The 20,877-nt window shown below is 36.8% G+C and overlaps 1 protein-coding gene across 1 annotated transcript in view; it reads right to left on the bottom strand.

Annotated features, from left to right (window-relative positions):
• Positions 1–1,901: 1,901 nt before the first annotated feature.
• Positions 1,902–20,877, bottom strand: part of CNTN5 (contactin 5) — a 237,521-nt gene continuing 218,545 nt past the window's right edge. The window contains exons 19-23 of the mRNA XM_053934769.1: positions 13,032–13,141; positions 5,954–6,140; positions 5,408–5,520; positions 3,848–4,016; positions 1,902–2,241 (exon numbers count right to left, since the gene is read on the bottom strand). Of these exons, the coding sequence (XP_053790744.1) occupies positions 2,138–2,241; positions 3,848–4,016; positions 5,408–5,520; positions 5,954–6,140; positions 13,032–13,141 (683 nt within the window). The 3' untranslated portion in view covers positions 1,902–2,137. The remainder of the gene's footprint in view (positions 2,242–3,847; positions 4,017–5,407; positions 5,521–5,953; positions 6,141–13,031; positions 13,142–20,877) is intronic.

Below are 20,877 nucleotides of genomic sequence, written 5' to 3'. Positions count from 1 at the left end.
ATTTTTCTTCCTATAAAGCATATCCATTTATTGTTATCAGAATGTTTAACCAAATGCCACCAGCAGTGAATATAGCCTATTTGAATACTCTGAAATGAACTGCATTGGCAAGCAACTGTATAAAAAAATAGAGGAAATTATGCATAACTAATTTATAAAATAGCCATTTGACTTTTTGGTTCATCACTTTATTCTTATTTATTTTGACATTTTGGCAGATGATGGATTGCTGATGCAGGCTCTCTGCACAGTAGCAATGCGGCTGTTTTACAAGGGACAGCAGGTAGTTATTCTCTATGAGTTTGCTCTAGCAGCAAGGTACTTTACACCTTCCTTTGATCTCAAAGGCTTTTCCAGAAGCAGAGATATAGAAGGCCTCTTTCTATATATCTACAGTCAATTCTTAGCTAACTATCCTGCATTTGTTTTCTGAGCAACATGGCGACTTAAGCAATTTTAAAAACCATTTTTTAAGAAAATTATTTAAAATATTAGTGGGTAGCAAAGACTTTAGTTGAACCTCCTCTGAAAAATTTTACTGATAAAATATTCAAGAGCAAAAATATTTAGTCATTATCAGCTTTTCACCTTCTTATCTCTGTTGTGCTTTTTCGGTTACTATTTTGAAGCAGATGAGAAAAAGCACAGTTGCAGTGTATTATCGAAATGCCAAAAAATATTTTGCTAGTGAATCGGAAAATTAAGAGCATTTTGAATTGGGAACCCATCGACTAAAATAGGTTTTCATCAAAAGTTTTAGAGGGATAGACAACTAGAAGAACTATGCTATTGGGACTTTCATGTTAACCATTTTTGACTTGATTCTTCCCAGGCAGTGCAATGTTTTTCCTAGGTACGGTCCCCAGAGGTATTAGCAAAATGCTGCCCTTCATAACACTGTGCCCACCATGATTGTACAAACATCCATGCCATCTTCCCTGGGAGTCATTTTTCCTCAGGTTCCAGTACATGGGAAGGCCTTCCAATGTAGAAAAATTGTCCAAATTGTCTATTGAGTAAAAAATTGTCAGGTACAGCAAAAAGTGGGGATTAGAACTGATAGCACACAGTACCTACAAGAATAATCTCCAGTAAGCTATAGAAATTGAGCCAATTAGATAAATAATTGGAATGATGCTCTGTAGCATTTTTCCAAGTATTTTTTGTCAGAAACAAAATTCTCAAAATATATCCTACTGCAGTCTGTAGATATGTGGATAATGCCATTCTGAAAAGCATAGAATGCTACCAAAAATTGGACTCAGAGGAAAAAGAAAGTTACAACTGGGAAGTGATTGGGAAAAGTAGACTTATCTCCTTGCATTGCTTTATTTCTCCTCTTAGTAGCTTAATGTATATAATGTTTAAATGCCCAGTGGAATTTTCATTGTCATCTGCAGTAGGAATTGATTTCTTATTTTCTACTGAAAATTCCATTGGACATGAAAGTTTGTGGTATTTGATAAAAACTGACTGGTTTCCTCCTAAGCTTGTATTTAATAATTTTCCATTTACCTAGTAATAAAATAAATGGATTTTCTGCTCCATTTTGCTATGTTCTGGGGTAAGTTGTCTAGTATTTAATTGACAATTCCTTTTCCTAAATGTATATGTATTATATATTTTCAGAACAAGTTATTCTTTAATTTTGCAGAGGTCTTTGTATATAAAATGTGTTTTTCTTCCTTGTGAGTAGGAGCAACCAGCTGTATCAAACTTTTTTCTATACTTAGAAAAAGATTTCTTTTCTCCAAACCATACAGGTGTACTGCACTAGACACCACCCTTTAAACACCTGATGATGCATGACTGGGTTCACCAAATTTGAACATATTAAAAAAGGGAAATACATATGACAGAAATTACCTTTGCTTACAAATGTTTATTACATACAATCTGCATATCTTTGGGCCAAGAAGGGTCTCCTCCCCAGAGGACTTTTACAAATAAAGAAGAGATAAAAACCTGATGAATTATCGACCGTGTCTCCAACACTCCTCTAAGTGCAGCACAGGCATTTTGATGGGTCTTTAAGTATTAGCTTGAGTTTTCAGTTTCTCCACAGACATAAAACTCCATCCCTTGGTGTCATCAAGTTAAAGAAAACAAATAACAACATCAACAAATTCTGCAGCCTTCACCATGAGGTCAAAGGTACCATCAATGCCAAAAGCAGTGTTACAGAGGATGAGGAAGTAGACAACACATGTAAGGTGGACTGAGCACTTGTTACTTTCCCTCCTGAAATGAAAAGCAAAGTAATTAAAGAAAAAAAATATGCAAATGGTCCTCAATACATTTAGATATTAGCTTTTGCCCAAATTTATATCTTTTACCCTCAGCAAAAGACTAATTTTTAGGCAATGGATTACTGTATGAGAACTGCAGTCACAAAATGGGCTCCCTGCACAGATGGGATTTTATGATGATACCTACAGCAACTTGCTGGATCCTCATATTCAAATAGGAAATTCCAAAAGGATATATGGTTTTGCGTCTTAATCTTCAAAACAGCATTAAGCTGCAGAAGCTGCCCTGAGTTACAAATTTTTGTTCAAGAACAAGGAATGAAAGCTAGTCCTTGATCCCTAGCCTTGTCCAGAGGAAAAAGTGGTCTTTGGCCCATTAGTGCAGTGTTGATTTTTGATCACAGCACTCTCTTAAAAGGCCATACTAAGGGGAACTGTGCTCTGGGCTAGTAGTGGCAACAAGATGGGAAGGGAACCTGACTGGGTTTCTTTGGACAGCAATTGTCCTAAATGAAACAAATGTGAAATGCATAGTCTAATTAGATGGAGGACTTTGTGGCCTAGTATTATGATATATGAAATAAATATTCCATGGGGTAGGGATTAGTGTCTTCTTCATTCTGATGATAGCACTGCAGTTTGTGACCAGACTAGAGCTGAAATTGTAGTTCTAGATTGAAGTTTCAGGGTCACACCTTTTGGTTAGTGCACCTTAAGGATCAAAGAACAATATTTAATAAAATTTTAAAGTGTTATCAGAAGGTCATAATTAAAATGTCTTGTTGTGTTTAGGCAAAGATTATGTTATTTCTTTGTTGTTCTTGCCACTAATCCTCCCATCCCTTTTTTACCTTTGTAATATTGATATTTTAAATTCTTTCAGCATATCACAGTAGCTGAGGAGAAAGCAGCTAGACATCATAATTTACCTAATGATAACACTTTAATACTGCTACAAGTTAATAATTAAATAAAGTAATAATTGTGCAAGGGAGTCACTGGAATTTACAGAGAAATTCAGCTTATTCTCAAGCAGGCATGTACACTGAGGTCAGCTACCTAAATCCAAGACACTTAAGCTGTGTTACATAGTACACCTCTGGCTGGTGGTACAGAACGATGTGTGTATCCCCTAAGTCCCACACCCCATCTTCCAGTTCTGTTTGGGATGCCTTAGGACATTGCAGATGTCCTTAGGTGCTCATGTCTTAATACTAAAATTCAGATGATTAGCTGAATTGCTGTCAAGGCTCCACTGCTAGTCTCTATGGATCGCATCCCAGCTGACTATATTGCTGTTTCAGACACTAGTGCACATATAAGCATCTATAGCTCAGGTAGGTTTTTAGATGTTATCCTCAAAAGGGAGAGGTTTCCTATAAATCATCTTTGTTCATCAGCCTCCCATGGTTGCCTCAGATGATCTTAAACATCCCATGTGTCACTAAATACCTTTGTTTCTAAAGAACTAAAGACTCAGACCAATGCTTTTATTTAATAGCTAAAGAATTGTGAGAACATTGTTTTTTCTGGTAGAGAATAAGAGTTAATGAGCATTGCTATAATCACCATGCTTTCAAATATAAGTGTAATCTTACCTGAAAAAGATGGAACTCTGATCTGGGGACTTGCAGTACCGTCCCCTCCTTCACTGACTGCACAGACCTCAATGATGTAGACCCCAACATCAGGAAGAAGTACCACTGCAGAGGTTTTCTGTGTTTCTATAACTTGGCTATTGCTCTGGCCCTCTTGCCGAAATAACACCTGTGGTGGATAAAGTAGATAGTGGTCACAGTGGTCATTCAAGCTCTGTGCCAGACATTTAGTGTAGATAGCACAATCACTGCAATGATAACAGTTTCATGCTTTCATTAGGGATTTCTTGACATCGTATTTGAATAGACTTTGCTTTTACTCTTCCCTTCCTGTAGTGGCTTCAAAACAATAATAGCAAAATATTATAGAGATTCATGAATGTGAAAGCACATAGATTATGACCTAGAGCAAAGACAGAGGATTTACTCTCTTCAGCATTAGGTGTCGCACAACTTTATCTCCAAAATTTCAAAATGTATTTTGAGTTCGATTTGGGTCAAATTCTTATCCCAAATTTCATGTTGATATTCACATTTTTGGATCAAGAACTCAACTTCAAATGTAAGGAAAATAGCCTGAATAATGTATTTATTGTGTTTACCCTAGCTGGCTAAATCCACTGACAACAGATCAGGTCTGTCCCTGCATTTCCTGTGAAACTCAATACAAATTTATGGTGTGTGGGAGGAAAGCAAGTCAGCACGTAGCTGTCTTTTCAGTATTTCTGCATAAGAGTTTCTGCTTCCAGAGAAAATTGAAAAGGTCAGAGAGGTGTGAAAAACCAAAGAAGTCAATTCTACTATTTCAGAATATCAACTATTTTGATAAAGGTTAGAACAGTTTTTGGTTATTTGAACCATTTTATACTTTCTCAGTGATATTTCCTGATGTATCAGAGGAGATATGAGATTGTAGTCCATCGAAATGATTTGATGTGGGCTCTGAAAAAACCCAGACTCCACACTTCTCTAAAAACACTGAAATCATTCGGTATTTATTTAAGGTATTGCAGTGAATTCTGATTTTATGACTTGTTATTTAAATGTTAATTGGATTTTAATCTTTAAAACTTCGAAACTTTAAATTCCAGAGGTTACCATCAGTGCTGTTGACCATCACTAACATGATCACAAAACAAACTGAAGTACTTGTGTTTCTGCTTCAAAAAAATATTAATTTTAATGTAAATTAAAGATATGTCATTATTCTGCCTTTCTCCAAATCCTACTGCAAACACAGTTGAATTGAAGAGTTATTAGGAATTTCATTGCAGTCTGGTATTATTAATAGCCACTGCTGACTCAGAGAGGATGGACTGACCCCCTGAGATAGAGGGGAGTCAGATAGAGTTTGGTATTTGAAAATCACAACACAAAAATATGTTGGGACATGTCTCTCATTTTAATTTTATTTATTGCTTCTCACAGTGAGAGCTGTTTGGAGACAGTTTATAGAGAATGCTTCACTTGCACAGGGGAACAAGAAAGGGAAAAAAGCCAACAAAGAAGAGGAGCAATTTCTTGGAAGAGAAGGGTGAGCAAGGAAGGGGAAGCACTAACCTTGTATCCCATTACATCAGATTCATTAGCTAGAGGTCTGACTGGCTCCCACCCAAGAGACACATGTGAGCCATCCTGTATCCACATAATATTGCCTGGTGCTTGGCTGGGAGCTGAGAAGGAAAAAAAAAACATGTACACACATATATTTTTATAGGTAGTTTCTTTAAAAACAAAAGAAAAATATTTTAGTCTCTTTATATTTAAAACTGGTAGTGTTACCAGGCTTCCAACTCCAGATGGAAAATTTATGATTTTTTTTTCGTCAGGAGTGTAACTTAGTAGATTATAGTGTATTTATTCCATCCACCCCATTAATTGCATAAAGCTTATGAACTTGAGCTCTTTTCTCTCCCTTTGCACAAAATGCCTTGTTTTCTAGGAAATTAACCTTTGTTATGAATGCAAAGTCATATGAATTTATGTCTAAACATCAAAGCAATAAATTATTCTTGATTATTATACATTCTTAATAAATAGAACACCAAGGGGACAGAGGTTGCTCCCAGATTTCTTCCTTGTAGCAAAGGTACTGAGATTACTTACGGGATTTCTTGGTTGCTGCATGCACAGCAGTGCTAGGTGGTCCATACCCTGCAGCATTGTATGCCCTCACTGTTAGGTGATATAATGTGTTTCCTTCTAATCCTGTCAGGAGGAGGGATGACTCATTTCCCTCTGTTTTGACCTTTTCTGCTGCTTCTTCCTGCTGCATGTCCTTCCAGTAACCAACCTGCCAACAAGCAACAAAATGAAGGATTGATATAGGCACCTGGCAAGCTCATGCTGCCAGATGCTTGTGCTTATTATCCTGTGGAGGGTATTTTTGCCATTTATGTCTTTTTCTGATTATCAGACCCCTTTAAGCATATGGGATTTGCAGCTTGACCTCAAGCCATTCAGTGCTCTCTTTTCCAAAATGGCAAGACATGGAATATTGTGGTGTGACCTGGAGCACATGGAAGAGGTTACTGTAAAACAGAAGAGGAGAGGGTGAACTTTGTCAGGGAGAGCTCATCATTGAAAGACAACATTCAAGGAGAACTCATCCTCTGGTAGGTCACCAGAATACCTACGTTCACCCTGGAAAACTCTGACTGCATCAGTTAAGTGTTGTGAGCAATATTCCCTTGGCCTGGTGCAACTCAGATCCAGATTTCTTATCAGTCCAATGAATAGGCAATGATAGAGCAATGATGGAAATATTTTAATCATCTGAAAAAGCTTAACAGAAGAAAAAGAAAGAAATGGATTCAGTTTTAGTTCTTGGATATAAACAGGTTTCTGGTAAATGAAGTTTTGATGGTATGCTTATGCCTATCTTTTTCAGACATAAAATGAACCCCTAAATGATCTTTGGTGGTTCTTAATACTTATTCTCTAATATCTTTAAATCTATCATAATCTCAAAGAAGTTATAAAGCTGAACTGAGAATCTGGCCAGCCTTTTTCTCAGGGACCAAGCACTTGCAGGGTGTAAGTGGAGAAAATTTATCTAGGTGTGCTACACAAGTAAGGCAATTCTCATGGGGCCCTATTTTGCCTAACAGGAGATGTCACTAACGTGCCATTCAAAGACCTATACTCAGCTTACTTTTATTCATGCTGAGACCTACTTGCTTTTCTTCCACATTTTGACCATTTGTGTGAAGCTGGTTATTTCTTAATAAGTTATTTACATTGTATTGGGATAATTTTTCCTCTGAGAAAAGAGGTCATGGACAAGACAGAACTCTTGAGAATGTCTTCCAGGAAATAGTGAACCAAAAAAACCCCAAGGGGTTCACAGGAAAATAAGACCGATGAGCACGATGCTGACCTTTTCTAATTGCATTAGGACTGCCAGAAAAAAAGATCTGGTTGCAAAAATATACATTTGAGGTCCTATATTTACTTGAGAAAAGTGCTCTGTTAACTTTGATTGAGGGTATATTTGTGTCAGCTCACAGTCTGCTCTTTCAACTGTAAAATTCAAGTATTTGTCTTTTTTGTGTGTGCCTGCATTATCTCATGTAAAAAAGCTGTTGCTTTAATTCTTAGATCAGTTACAGCTCAGTTCACAAATCTAACTGCAGTCACCACTTGTTCTGAAAAAACGTGTGATTCACTGAGGTATTTTGCTGGATGAATACTTGACCAAAGCTACTGATATCTGAAATAACACCTATTCATAGTCAGTTTTCTTTTCTTGAAAAGAAAAAGGAATGAAAAACCGTTTATTCACATCCTACTATTGAATCTACAATGCTTATTATCTCTTGATCAGTCAGATTCATTTTACTCGTGATGCATCTTAACAAATTCGATGTACAAATGGTGAGAACCGCACAGTATTGAACACTGTATGAACAGGCAGTGAGGGGGAACATGTGTCTTGGAGACCCTATCATCCAGACCCTGCAGTCTGCTGGAGATCCAACAAGAAAAGGGTCAGAAAGGAAAAGGGAGTTGACTAAGCTTACACAGGTGAACATTAACAGGGGTGGAAATGAAACTGAATTTTTTCTCCTTTTTCTAGAAAGCCAGGAGCAAAATTACAAGTAGCTGTGTTTATTCACAGGACACATCATGTCTCATGCTAATGAAATGTTCATGAATTAACTTTGATCTCTTTTTTTTTTTTTTTTTTCTTTTGTGGTAACGCATACTAACATCAACACATAACACATTCGTTGATGACCAAAGGAAATAAAAGAAGTAGTTATAAAACAAAGAAATTCCAATGACTGTTGACTGAGGTAGATGGTGTGGGGATTTACACTGATTTGAACTGAAATGGAGGTACTTCAGATGTCTAAAAGTGAGAGACGTATCTTAAAATAGAGGGTTTGTTTATTTACACTTCTCTGCGTTTGCTGGTTCTTTTTAAAATCTTATTTTCTGTAACTTTAATTTAAACTTCTCAGAAGGGATCTATAACATAGAACAGGTTTTCATAGTAACCTGTTTTGATAACATTGAATATTGATAATAATAGCATGAAGCATGAAGCATAAATCATAAAAAAGTAGTCCATATTTGAAAACTGAAAGAAAAAGGGGGGAAGAAAGCATTTTGTCTGTTTAATGCATTCTTGTTTGTGAAATTTTACATTTTCTCTGGACTTTCTGTTGTTTTTAGCCAAATAATAGTAAACTTTGATACCTGATTTCCAGAGATCCATCCGTTTGAGCTGGAGAGGAGCAACCTACTTTGCTCTGATCATGGGTTAAGCAATAGTTAAAGTAAATCTTGGTAAAAAAATAATTTCTGTCTAAAATTCTTCTACCTCTGATACTTGCAGACCACTTCCTTGAAATTTTAAGTTAAAAGGTATCTTAAATGATACTACTCTTTTCTCTAAGATGGTTTCTAGGTTATACAGTCCTGTCATAGGTTCATCTGATCTAATTGCAGGTCATCTTCATTATTGTAGTAAAGTCAGAGTTACTGGCTGAATATTCTTCCTGTTGACCACAGAAAATTAAAGCTACAAATTAAACATATCAAGTGAGAGTCTAAATTAAGTAGAATTTCTGTCTTGCTTTTCTAGGCTGTGGTTAAAATATTCATATGCTCTTTCTAAATTACCTCAAGGTGTATTTCACTAAATTAAAAGAAAAAAGATCCAGTATCATGTAGATAAAATTATCCATTCCATCATAAAAATAGATAAAGTGCAACTGAAAAACAACAAAATATTGAGCAATTCACTTTGTAATGCCATAATAAGGTTTTATTAAATAAATAAGACAATAAACCAAGTTATTATGTCAAATAATCCTCTCTGAAAATGGCACTCAAGATTTTTTTTTATCTTCTATTTTTTTTTTAATTTTTTGATTTTATTTATTTGTTTGCTTCAAGTTGATATTTTGATTGTATTAATCAAACTCCTATCCCTTAGAGGAACTCCAGCAAAAAACACATGAGCTTTTTCAGTAATACTTAAGTATTAGCCTTGTCTTTCTGGAAAAGAAAAAAGAAACCCAAAATATCTTTTCTTCCAGTGAGTAATTCTTTCTGTTTTCCTTCCTTACCAGTAGTGAACGAAAAAGAAAATATTGCCTCAGGCTCAAATAGATTTTATAACCTTCAGTTTATAGATTCCAAACAATAAGTATGAACAACACACTATATTTTTTCCACAATTCTAACAAAGTTTTTGAGCTGCTTCTACTTTATCAGACTGTAGCTGGCATATATTTAGTAAGGTTGGGCGGACAGCTGACAAACCTGTACTGAAGGCAGGAATAATATGTGCTTTGGAAGATGCAAATGAGGGCAGCAAACCTTGAATAAAACTCATGTGACATAACAGTTAACATTGCCTTTCAAGGATGACAATGTGAAATTGGACAAGTTCCTTTGCCTTTCATTACTCCTTAGTACAAAGTGCAAGCGGGGCCAGAGTGAAAGTGGGTCACCGTGAACTTGTCCACATTTAGTAAATATTCTGTAACTTTGGTTGATTAAAGCCCAGACATTCAAGTCTTAAGAAGATAGCTGCCCCTTCTATAATGCTGTTGCCAAAAGGCCAGAAATGTGAAGACTGTGTAGGAAGTTGTCACTGCTATCATGACCACAGCCAGAATACGAATTGAGACATGAAAGCAGAATGGCTAGTCAGATTGTTTTGCATGCAGATTGAACTGAAGGCAGCTTTTTACTTGTGTCCCATAATAATTCTATGTTAGGAAAGAAATGAAAAACTGAAAAAAGCTAATTCATCCTTTTATCAAAATTACTGGATTTCTGTGCATTATCTATTATTTGCTGTTTGTGGATAAGGGAGTACTAAGGCTTTGTTTTCCACTGCACTGAACAAATGATGAGCTTTCAGAATCAGTTTTGAAATTGAGAGTTTTCCCAACAAGTGAAAGAGACTCTTAAGAAAGTAAATAATATGGAAAACATAAAACTGTTCTGTACTTCTGGTTTTTTTTTTTTTTTTGTGGAGGGTGGATTTTAGCCCCAGTGTCTTCCTACACAGACTCCTTTCCTTTTTGCACTGTGGGGATGCTTTAAAGGCAAACTGTCAGTATGTTAGGAAAATTGGTCTGATAGTGTGGATCTAGTGTACTTAAGTGAATATTATAATACACTGACTCACTGTACTGATCCTATAAATCATTACCTCCTTTTTGATGAAATCCTTCACAAAAATGGAATTTAAAAGATCTAGTAATACCATCCTAAGAAGCTATTCTCACCTGCTGAATTGTGCAGAACAGCAACATTTATATATACTGAGTAAGTGCTGCTCAGATTGTAATCATTCCTGTAAGGATGGAGGGGAGTAAATTACTCCATGGAAAATTTGTCTGTCAGAAAGTAGGCAGAGGAATTCTGGCTAAATGAACAGAGACAGAAAGAGCGGGTTGGGGATTGGTAGGATGGGGAGGAAAAAACACCCTTATCTCCCCAGATAAAGGTAGTACCTTAAAAATTATTAGTACTTAGAAGGCTCTTCTAATTCCTGCATGGGAGGAGGTGAAAGGGAGCAGTGAAATTTTCTTTATATTTCATTTTTTTTTGTTAGGTCAATTGCAGGTCCTTGGCTTGAAATATTTACTCTGTAATCTTCATGCCATAATCCTAAAATTGGTGTACAGCAGAGTGAGTAGCCAAATTATTAATAAGGTTCACTGTTAGTAACTTCTCCTGTATTAATGGGCATTTTCAGATTTGTACCTGAGAAATCTGTGAGAGATGTAGAGCTGTCAAGTATTACTGTTTGGGTCAGAGTATGCCAAACTCCAAAGGTCAGAGCACATTCCAAATACAGAAGACCACCTCTGACACAAAGCAAGCCCACTGTCCTACCTGTAACAGCCATCTATTGCTAGGACACACCTGTAGAGCTAAGGGAAGTGCTATGTGACAAACAAGTAAATGCAAAAATCCATTCACATTATGAAAGGATAAGCTTCTAGGGAAATAAATTTCAATTTTAGAAAGAAAATCTATTTTTTATTTTAAAATATGTAATGCAAAGTTAATAGAACATTTTGAGAATTCTTTTGATCGATGGAATGAGGATAAGAGTGAAAACAGTAGGTATAATTTAAAATATGTTAAGATAGCTGAGAAAAAAAAAACCAAACCAGACACCTTTCTGAAAAGAAAAAAGACAGGTTGCAGCAAGTAAGTTATTTCAGATGATAAAAGACTGGTCTCAAGATTGAAGTTGGCTTACTAACAAGTGGAACACTTCAACATGGAGAGGACTAGCATTTGCAAGATGAATATCATCTCTATCAGATACAGTTTTGTTCTCTTTATAAATATCAGATTTAAAGGTAAAATGGTCAAATATAACTTTTGCTGCATGAGGCAAGCTATGTGCAAAGGAATAGAATATTCATTATATATTTAATATAAGAAAGAAGTGGGAGAAAAGAACAATGAAAGAAAACTGACAGGGTTAGCAGAGTTCAGCATGCAGACGTAGATGGAGCAAGACCTAAACAAATGCTAGACCTGAGGGGACATGCCAAAGTCACAGCCCATTTGCAAGGTGCTAGATATTAATAGAAATATTGCTATCCAATATATCAACAGGCTACAGAAACAGGTATAAAAATATTAACAGGCTGCATCTGAGATATGAGATAAATGTTGTCCTGGTTGTGGCTGGCCAGCCAGAGGCTGAGCTGGAGAAGGTGCTGACTCTGGTGCTGCCCAGACACCTACATTTCCTTCCTAAGGCTATCAGTGACAGCCGCCAGCTCCTGTAGTTGCCCAGACATGCTACCAGGGAGACACCCTATGCTAGTAGATCACAAGTTATCTTTTGATATGCATGCACCCACATGCATGATTGGTGCCTACCTTAGACCTACATGTTTACTCTCTTTTCAATGTTACTGTAGAAAATCAGGAATGAGTCAGCACTCATTCAGACAAAGGTCTAAAGCAAGACAAATAGCCTGCATCCCAAAATCTGTTAATTTGGTTTAGCTGGACTATTTAATGAGGATCAGCACAGCCTGATCCACAAAGTCGGGTGGATTGTGGTGGTAGCCCAAAAGAATAGACAGGTGTGCTAATAGATCTGATCTGTTCCTGGAAGTTTGGATTGTAAACTGTATCCAAAAGTGCAAGGAGGTCCCTTGACAGGGTGGGTTCACTCTCCCAAGTCAGGAAGGGCTGTCTCTAAGCAGCACTTTATTTATGGATTGTGCAGCTGCTGCTTCCCTGCTGACATCCTGTTGTTACGGTCTGCCCAGCAGATGTCCCTCGGCCACTGTGGGATGAGAGTACATGGATGCAGAGGCTCTCTCCTTTCTCTGTCCTGATTGCTGTCAGTAAATAACAAGTTTGAACTGGTCTCTTAGAGCTGGAGACAGTCAATACCTAATTTTCCCCAGCCTGTGAATGATGCATGCTGGGTCACTTGCAGTTCTTTCAGCTCTTTCTGAAGTGACAAAGAGTTCTTACAAGAACTGGTGTTGAACAGTTTCCAAGCACAAATAAATAAAAAATGTTCTGGTGCTACAGCTGTGACTGTTGTTCCACAGACAGTGGTATGTAGACTAAAACGAGAAAAATTCCTATTGAAGTTTCACTACTGCACATGTTAACAGAATGCAACACTCTCAAAAGCAACAAGACTTCTCATTATGATATTCTGTGTTCATACCTCGAATCCCTGTGGTCTTCCTAGACTTTCTTTAATATGTTTCCACGCAACAAGAATCTCTGATACAGATAAACTCGTAGCTTTGACATCGATGGGAGCAGCAGTGGGTTCTGTATTAAGAAAAATTGAAACAATAAACCTCCACTGTAACAGCTTGTATTTATCAAAAACACTTCATCTGAAACTGTCATTTACTTCCTTTATGCTACCTTAATACTCACAAGAAGGTATGACACTTAGGGGGAACATGAAAAACTGAACAAGATGAAGAGATTATTATTGTTGTATTTCTTTATTTGTGTCATGCTACATCAATATCTCATCACTGATGATGGGTGCAGCAAACTGTGACAGAATCTCTTGTCTGATTTTTTTAAACAGCTTTAATATTTGTATATGTGTCCCCTGCCTCCACACACCCCTTTCACAGCCCTAACTGCAGCTGTATACGGAGCATTCATTCGATTTGTGGCTTCTTAGTGCCATTCTGTCAGCTCAGGATGAGCAATGCCTTGCTGGGGTGCTCAGTCAGTCCTGCCCTGGGGCAATACTGAGTAGGAAGTGATACCCAGCATTGTAGTGAAATGCTATGTGAAAGATTCTTTTTATAAGACTATGTTATTATATCCTCAAAGTCACAGGCACCGGTGTTTGGGATGTACGACCTTCTCTCTGCTGTGGAGCATTTACTGTTTTAGGCCTTGGGTGCGCATTTTTATAAAGGCACCAAGACCTAATGTCCGTCCCTCTGATTACCTGTGTTTGTTTCCATTGGCCCTATGTTGTTGTTTCTATCTCCATGCTATTTGTAAAACACTCTGCAGTCCTGATCTCCTGATTAGCTGGAACAGATAATCCTTTCTGTCCTCCAGCCTGGCTGGGTGCCCTTTGGTGATGCTGAGGCATGGCCAGGATGCTCACTGAAGCTATAGGATGCTTTACACACCACACTTGCCTAACAGTGTAGTCACAGGCATGTTTGCCTTTGTACTTTCACATCAATGAATGCTTTATAGAGGCCCAGCATCTTTCAGTGGTTGGGGAGTTGGGTAAAAGTCCCCAGATATTTGCCATGACAGGCTACTGAGCACCCCACCACTCAGTTGTATCACCTCTTACAGTACACTGGGAGTGACGAGTCCAAAAATTGTCTTGTAAGAGACTGGCACATGAGTCAAGGAAATCTTGTGGGTCTTTTGCTTTATTACCTAAGCATGACTAAAAACTTTCTTAAAGACAAGCTGTAGATGCAAGGCTTCTACATATACTGTGCAGCACACAATAGGGCATTTCTCCACCTTTCTGGTGTAGTTCACTTAGCAAAAATGTGAATTCACATTCACCTCTAGTCACAGAACCTATGATTTCTTCCTTGGTCTAATGTTCCTCATTACATTTCTAATATGTTGATCTGCTCCTGAAGGGCAGGCAGAGGTCTTGGTTTTATGTCACTGAGAGACACATCAAAGAGCTTTATGAAAAATGGGGTTTTGGGGACTTGTTTAATGGGTTTGCAGAAAAGCAGTCTCCTTACAGAACAGCCTGAGATAAAATTACATATTTTTCTCAGTGATCAAACCACCTAATATGTAAGATACTTAGTATCAGTGTTGACTCATTAACTATCGTCCTTTCTCTGCAGATGTTCTTCTAGCACTGTTGCCCTACAAATATTTTTGACATGGTTCATCCCTTTTGATGTCAGACTTTTAATGTTTGTTATTCTTTTTTGATCTCTTTTTTAATTTACATCTGAAGAAAATAAGTAATTCTGATGTGATACGAAGTGGTGTTTGCCAACAATGAGCATTACTAATAAGTATAAAATATGTTTGGAACTCTTTAGGTAATAAAGAATAAAAAAATATGTTCAGGAATAAGAGAAATGATCTTTTGAATTCAATACTGAAAGAATTGCATTATGAAGAAATATATTGCTCACAATATGATTTTCTGTTCAACAGTTACATCCTGCTTTCTATTTTATGTACTACTAAGATTTGTGTGGCAAAAGCTATTTTCTAGTTTTTGTATTATTGAAGCAATTACCTTGTTGTCAGAAAAGATTGCAGTGGTATAAATAATTTGATATGTACACAAAATGTTGGTTAGCAGACTTTACATTTTCTATAAATGCAGGTATCATTTCCTCTTCATAGCAGTCAGTAGGAGTGGTTTATACATTGCTTGAATGTATAAATAGAATATTTTCTGATATTTTTAAAAAATGTTTTCAACAAATGGAGCAGAAATAGTTTGGATTTTTTTTTATTATGTGAAGAAAATGTATTTCTCACATATTCAGAAATAATTCACTGCAGTTTCATTGATATTAGACACTGAGAATAGTGTTCAGCAAAACAGCAGAAATTATATTTTTGGGAATAAGATATAGGATGACTGTCTGAAAGTTTTTGGAGACTAAATAGCATTTTTTATTGATTCAGATATGATGAGGACCATATAATTTCTGGTGATATAATACAGTCTGTGGTTCACTCCAATGTCATAGGTTCTCTGTATCTTAAGCTAACGATAGGTTCACTAGCTTTTTCTTTTACGGTCACTGATGTTATAATCATATTATTTTCTTCAGATCCTGTTATTATGCTAAACCTATAGGTGTCTACCTAAGGTCATACTTCCTCAAGAAAGAAAAAAGGCCATCTTTAATAGTCTCTTTAATATTCCCTGTTTGAATTAAAGATGCAGTACAGCAAATTCTCATAAGGCTGTGAGCAATGTCCATGAAACACTGTCTTTCCCTGTGCTGCAATCACACTTTAAAGAAACATGATCAATATGTAGGTCTTTGGGATGGCTGTAAAATGGCAGGACATGGATTTACACTAATTTCATTGCTAATGTTCAGACAGGGAATCCTGAATTTTGACACTGGAAAGTAAAGAAAAGAATCAGTTACTAGCCCTCAGTGTGTTGTACCTGTTCATGACTATAAGCTGATCTGTTTTCCTGAAATATTAATCCTTAAGGATTTCCACATGATCTACCTTAAAAAACAAGTTCAAGAGCCTACTCAAATTTATGTTGTTTTAATTCTTCTGTGAAACAGAGCCTCAGTCAGGACTATTCAATCAGATACTTCGTATCTGTTCAGTTCTTATTTTGATTCCAAAAAGGATTTCAACAAAACAGTCTTATTCAAAATTCGAGCTCTTATTTGAAGAACCTCAGTCTGAGCAATTGCATTATGACTGCAGGCAGTTCTTCATTGCTGAGATCTTGGGATTTCAGCCAGGATCTATTTCTCTGATAATGCCTCTATGTGGAAAAATCCACAAGAGATATATCAGAATGAAAATCAGGAAAATTCATCCCTCTTCTATCAACCTGTAGGTAAAGAAAATGGTAGCATTTGCTTCATTGCTAGAAATAGCCACATGGACTATCTAGCAAATCAGACAACCTTCAGTGAGCTTTTTCCATTTCTGAGAAATGGGGGACTCCACTAGATCTACAGTGAAATGTCTGTCTGCAGGATATATAACTTTCTCGAGAATTTTGTGCTCAAAATGGAAAAAAAGATCTAATTTCCACAATAGAAGAAACAAGATTACTGTTTCCAGGACAGACCGTAATTCTCACTTTTCCACAAGTCCTTTCTATTTCACCTTCTCTCTGACCAGTGTCTTTGCAGAAGACTTTAAAACAGAAGAAAAATTAGAAGAGCATTGGAATGAGCTATAAGTGAAGACCTCTGCCCTGAATATTTTTTATGTAGTGCTGAAGTACTCTTTCTTGTTGGATAGAAATTCTGAAACCTTCTCCTGTAATGATGCTCTCCTGCACACTTTCTCGCAGTGTACATCCTGATGTGACTCTCTCTTCCCTGTGGAATAACCCAGATTTATTACACAGTGGAGTGTCACCTGGGAATAAGGAGCTGCCTTATTCCACAAAGAATTTATCAGAGGAGTGTTGCCATCTTCATGAACACAAATGGTTCGTTTCCATCAAGTGACATGGCAGACATAGTTACCCTCAGCATGTGAGTGGGGGGTGTGCCCATTATATTGATTGCACATCTGCTTCCCATGGGGTTAGTGCCATTGATCAGAGGAGCGCTTAATAAACTCCTGCATGTCAGGATTGTGATTTCATTCCTTAAAATGTCATTGGAGACAGCTCTAGCTGAGCTTTCACGGGATCTCTCCAGACAGATAATCTGGAAGAATCAGGAAATAACCCTCTGTAGTTTACAGCTAATCTGCCAATTAGTTTCCAGGTTCACCTAAACCCCAAGTAACTCATCTTTAGCTATGAAATGAATCACAGGACCTCAAGAATTTTAGACTTTAATAAAAGAAATTGAGGCTGGATTCAAAGGTGTGTAATTGCATATTATTTCCTCTGAATGAAAAGAAAATAGTAATTTATTTGTCTAAATATGGAGAAACAAAATTGCAATGGCTTTCATATGGTCCTTTGACTTTCAGATAACTGAGAGCTCTGGATCTCCATTGGCTCAATGAATTACCACAAATTCATACAAAGCAAGAACAAAAGCTCTGTGCAGTATCATTGCATCTTGTATGTATTACAGAAGTGCATACAGAAGGGTCCCTCAGGAGGTTTTAAACAGTGAGTGTGAGAGTCTTCAGGCTTTATCCTGTATTGCTCAGGGATTTCTATTTCCTATATAGGAGTTTTTAGTAGTATTCACTACTCACTTTATCAAAATTATAGATCTTTCAATTGTTGTGGAGATAATTCTGTCAATGCCTGAAGGAGAAATTAGATACTGAAATGAACAGAACTGATCCTGTATCACCCATTATGACAATCATTATCACAAAAACCCTTTATAAAAGGCCTAACTCATGTTGAAACTAGTTGGGTTCCCAGAAACTTGTTTCTATTTCCTTTTATATTCTCATCTATTTCCATCTGGTAGAGTACTCTAATTCATATTTATCCTTGTGCTTTTAGGCTGCATCTATACCTGTAAACTAAATAGGGACAGAGAGACAAGGCACCTCCCTGAGCACGGACATACAGCTATCTGTGGCATTATGCTGTTGGCACCATCCCTGTTGACTCTGGGCAATTTGTGCTGCCCCAGGACGTGGTAGTTTTATCAGAGTAATGCCCTGATGTAAATTAAAACATTTGAGTCTGTCTTATGTGTAATTTCTATCTTATCTCCCTGAGTAGAAAAACAGATTAAATTTTATTTATGGTGCATTTGAATATCAAATTCTGCATTGTTTAATTTGGAAAGGGTTGAATTTCTGACAATTGGCAATACCAGAAATTTTCACAACAGAAATAGAAATTTTCACTTTCACGTTCTTATTAGCTATCCTGTCTATATAATCTTATTTATTTAAAATAAATGATAAAGTTTTTTAGTATTGCTTTCCATTCCTTGATTATATTTAACATCAATTCCTTACTTCAATTTTTCATGTCTTATATACTTTCCCAACTTTAAAAAAAAATGAACCTTAATTTTTTGTCTATACTTGTGTTATTTTTATCCTTTTCATTACTTGGATTGTATTATGTATGTTTTTTACTTATTCTGAATATCTTTTAGAGGGTACATCTATAGATCCTCTGATTTAATGACTTGTCTCAGAATTGTACCATTTCTTGCTGTATAAACTTCAAATATCTGTTAAATGTTTTGCTTAGAGACATTCCAAAACACTTCTATCTTTAGTTTCAACAGTTAATTCCAGTTAATAAAATAATTTCCTGCTTTTTAATGATGACGTGTTCCACTGTTATTTGTTATGATCAGCTTTTCTTTAGTGTCTTAATTATTCATCAGAACAAGGCTATTGTACCGTTATTTCTTCTCATTTAGTCAGTACTGGATAAAGAATCTGCTAATCAGCACAGCCAGAACACAAGGTCATTAGTCTTTACTAATTAGTTTTTACTATCCAAACTACTCTGAACAACTAAATTCTCTGATAAATAACAGCATTCTTTAATATTTTTCAACAATTAAAAATGTCTTTCTCAGCATCCAAAGTGATCAGGGAAATCAGCAATTGACCTCTAGCTTGACTTCCAGCTTTTATAATTGTCCTTTTCCAAAATTACATGGAACCCAAGGTTATTCTGTTTTATCCAAACATTGATTTTGTATTTGCTGATACATTATCACATCATCAGCATGTTATGACATCCAACTTCTTACTTTTATTTTGTCTTTCCTATGTAGCTCATAGTTTGTTTAGCCATGTTTGTTAAAGAAAGCCAGCCTGGCCATCACTGTTATTAGCACAGCCTTTTCCATCTTCTTGCCACCATACCTTCACACTTGTATTTCCTTCTTCATTGCTATATTTGTGATTTCCCCAGTTTTCATTTTCCAGTGAATTAAATCCACACAGAGATTGCATATGGTTTTCCCTGATACTGAAAGCTTGTATTAGCAATCTTGGAATTCTTATACCTCAGTATTTAGGTGGAATGTAGTCATCAATAAAGAGAATGCATAAATGTTTACATTGTAACAAACAGTGCTAACATTGTTTTTGTTCATTGCTTTATTTTCAGTGTCTAGTGCCTTTACAATTTTTTTTTTCTTCTGTGGATAAAAATAATCTGTACCTGCACTGAATTTCAGTGTTGTTTCAGTATTTTCTAGCAAGAATCTGCTACCTTATCTTCCTGACAGAAAGTATGGTCAGAAGATTTCTCTCTGTTCTGTTCATGATCCTTTTCAGCCTCAGGCCTGCACACTGCAACCTTTCTCCTGGCAGGTAGCCTAATTTGCCGTGCCCTCATGTCTCTTTCTGTTACTAAAGTTTTCCTTCATGTAAGGTTCAGGCTCATCCTTCCATGCTGCTGGAAATGTCTACTGTCTCTTTTTGTTCTGCCTTCTTATTGAGGTAATTGTGCATCTTTTTTTCTATCCTGCATCTTCTGAGCAACATCCTCATTCCCTCTTAAAAACTGCTTCCTGGCTCCCATCATCCCTTTTAACATGTGACCTCTATTTTCTTCTTTTCTCTCTGAGTACGTGCTTTATTTCCTTTCCTAAGTTTTCCAGGAAAGGCTTCTCCTTCAAACTTTCCTATTGAATTAAGACACCTTTTCTAAAGAGTCACACATATATTTGCTTTTCTTTTCTCCATGGGTTATATGTCTAGTTTTGTACAACCTTTTTAACTGATTCTCCATTCTATTCTCTATTCTTCCATTACATTCATCTGCACTTTTAGCTCCTGGACAGTCTTTCCCATTAACTATATTCTGGTGGTGATTTTTATAAAGTCAAAAGACTGGTGAAGGAGGAAAAGGTCTTAAAGTATCTATGACCAGGTAGACTTTCTTGCCTCTTCAACTTGCGGTCACCACTGTTGTTCATGTTTTAGTGACCATTGGTGTAATTCTGTCTTCTAAATATCTGTTGAATCTATGTCCAGGTGGAGGCTGGTGACAAGTGGTGTCCATCAGGGCTCTGCCTTGGTACCAGTGCTCTTCAATATCTTTATCAGTGACATGGACAGTGAGATCAGGGGCACCCTCAGCAAGTTTGCAGATAACAGCAAGCTGAGTGCTGCAGCTGGACACACCTGAAGGAGTGGATGCCATCCAGAAAGACCTGGGCCAGCTATAGAAAGAAGCCTGTGGGAACCTCATGAAGTTTAACAAGGCCAAGTACAAGGTTCTGCACCTCATTTGGGGCATTAAACACTGAGTGCGAGAAGAACTAATTGAGAGCAGCCATAAAGAGAGGACCTTGTGAGTTGTCACGGATGAAAAGCTGGACATGAGCCAGGAGTATGCACTCACAGCGCATAAAACCAACTACATCCTGTGCTGCATCCAAAGCACTGTGGGCAGCAGAGCAAGGGAAGGGACT

This window comes from Vidua chalybeata, chromosome 2, assembly GCF_026979565.1.
Source record: "Vidua chalybeata isolate OUT-0048 chromosome 2, bVidCha1 merged haplotype, whole genome shotgun sequence".
Taxonomy (NCBI): Eukaryota; Metazoa; Chordata; class Aves; order Passeriformes; family Viduidae; genus Vidua; species Vidua chalybeata.
The sequence above is the reverse complement of the archived record's forward strand: the minus strand, read 5'-3'. Positions and strand labels throughout refer to the sequence as shown.